Source organism: Myotis lucifugus, unplaced genomic scaffold (genome assembly GCF_000147115.1).
Source record: "Myotis lucifugus unplaced genomic scaffold, Myoluc2.0 scaffold_373, whole genome shotgun sequence".
NCBI lineage: Eukaryota > Metazoa > Chordata > Mammalia > Chiroptera > Vespertilionidae > Myotis > Myotis lucifugus.
The window spans coordinates 109,509-110,933 of NW_005871421.1; the positions used below are offsets into that span (position 1 = coordinate 109,509).

At 58.2% G+C, this 1,425-nt stretch overlaps 1 protein-coding gene across 1 annotated transcript; it reads left to right on the forward strand.

Moving 5' to 3' along the window:
* The first annotated feature begins 579 nt into the window (after positions 1 to 579).
* Positions 580 to 1,425, forward strand: FAM89B (family with sequence similarity 89 member B). Its single transcript, XM_006101555.3, has one exon. It carries the CDS (start codon positions 632 to 634, stop codon positions 887 to 889), a length of 258 nt encoding a protein of 85 aa, XP_006101617.2. The 5' UTR covers positions 580 to 631; the 3' UTR covers positions 890 to 1,425.

Below are 1,425 nucleotides of genomic sequence, written 5' to 3' on the forward strand. Positions count from 1 at the left end.
CCGGGCCGGGGTTTTGGATGGGAGAGGGGGTGGGTGCTGTGCCGATTGGAGAGCCCGAGGTGGGTGGAGCGCAGAGCGCGGAACCAGCGCGGCCTGGGTCTCCGAAGGAGGTGCCGGAGCCGGTTGGGTCAGAAGGGATATGGCAACAGTAATTTAAGTTACCGTTTATGCCAATAATTCCATGTGTTTTTAAACGCTTTCCTCGTTGCATTTCACTCCGTCCTGCTGCAGTGGTTCTCAACCTTCTGGCCCTTTAAATACAGTTCCTCATGTTGTGACCCAACCATAAAATTTTCATTGCTACTTCATAACTGTCATGTTGCTACTGTTATGAATCGTAATGTCAATATCTGAGATGCAGGATGGTCTTAGGCGACCCCTGTGAAAGGGTCGTTCGACCGCCAAAGGGGTCGCGACCCACAGGTTGAGAACCGCTGTAAGGGTATCTCCTTACAGATAAGGGTTAGGGACTTGCCAAAGATGCACAGCTTGCAGTTGGTGTCTATGTCCACAGACATTTGACTGAGAAAGTGTGGGAAGATGGCCAGGGCTGCGGCTGGGCTGAGGGTGGCCTGGACCCCAACCCCAGCCCACCCTCAGTCTTTTGCAGGTGGGGTTGCGGCAGTTGGACATGTCCCTGCTGTGCCAGCTGTGGGGCCTGTACGAGTCAATCCAGGACTACAAGCACCTGTGCCAAGACTTGAGCCTGTGCCAGGACCTGTCATCTTCCCTGCATTCAGACAGCTCCTACCCACCTGATGCTGGCCTCTCCGATGACGACGAACCTCCTGATGCCAGCCTGCCCCCGGACCCACCGCCCCTCACTGTGCCCCAGACGCACAATGCCCGTGACCAGTGGCTGCAAGATGCCTTCCATATCAACCTCTGAAGAGCTGGGGGGGTGGGGGCGCATGTACCCATGCAAAAGGCTCAGAAACGTACCCCTCGGCAAGTACTCAGACTATAGTGCCTGCTTCCCCCTCACCACCTCACTCCACAGGAGGGAAGGCCTGGTCCCTCAGAGGCACAACTGCCAACCTCCTCCTGTCGGGTTAGCTGGCACTGGGCAGGCACCTGGGCTACCCTGCCCCTGGCGCTGGACCTCCACTTCTTCCCCGTGTATGCACCTCGGCTTAGCCAACCTTCAGTCTGTCCGTGGGCCCAGCGCATCTTCTCTCCCTCGGTATCTCGGACTGGGATGCGGATCTGACTCCCGTCTCCTTTTCACCTCGTGCTGCTGTTGGCAGCTGCTGGCTCAGGGGCATCCCACCTCCGGTCCCTGGGTTCCACTGCCCTCGACCAGGGCTCCAGGACCCAGTCTTGCACCCGCCCACAGCCGGGAGGGCCAAGACTCTGCGCAGGATATTTAAGTTGAGGGGCCAGCCTCCTGGGCGCATAGATCAATAAATCCTCTCCGCGTCCCAG

What these genes read in the sequence shown, in the direction of transcription:
- FAM89B (XM_006101555.3), top strand. Translation starts at nt 632, where the DNA reads ATGTCCCTGCTGTGCCAGCTGTGGGGCCTGTACGAGTCAATCCAGGAC.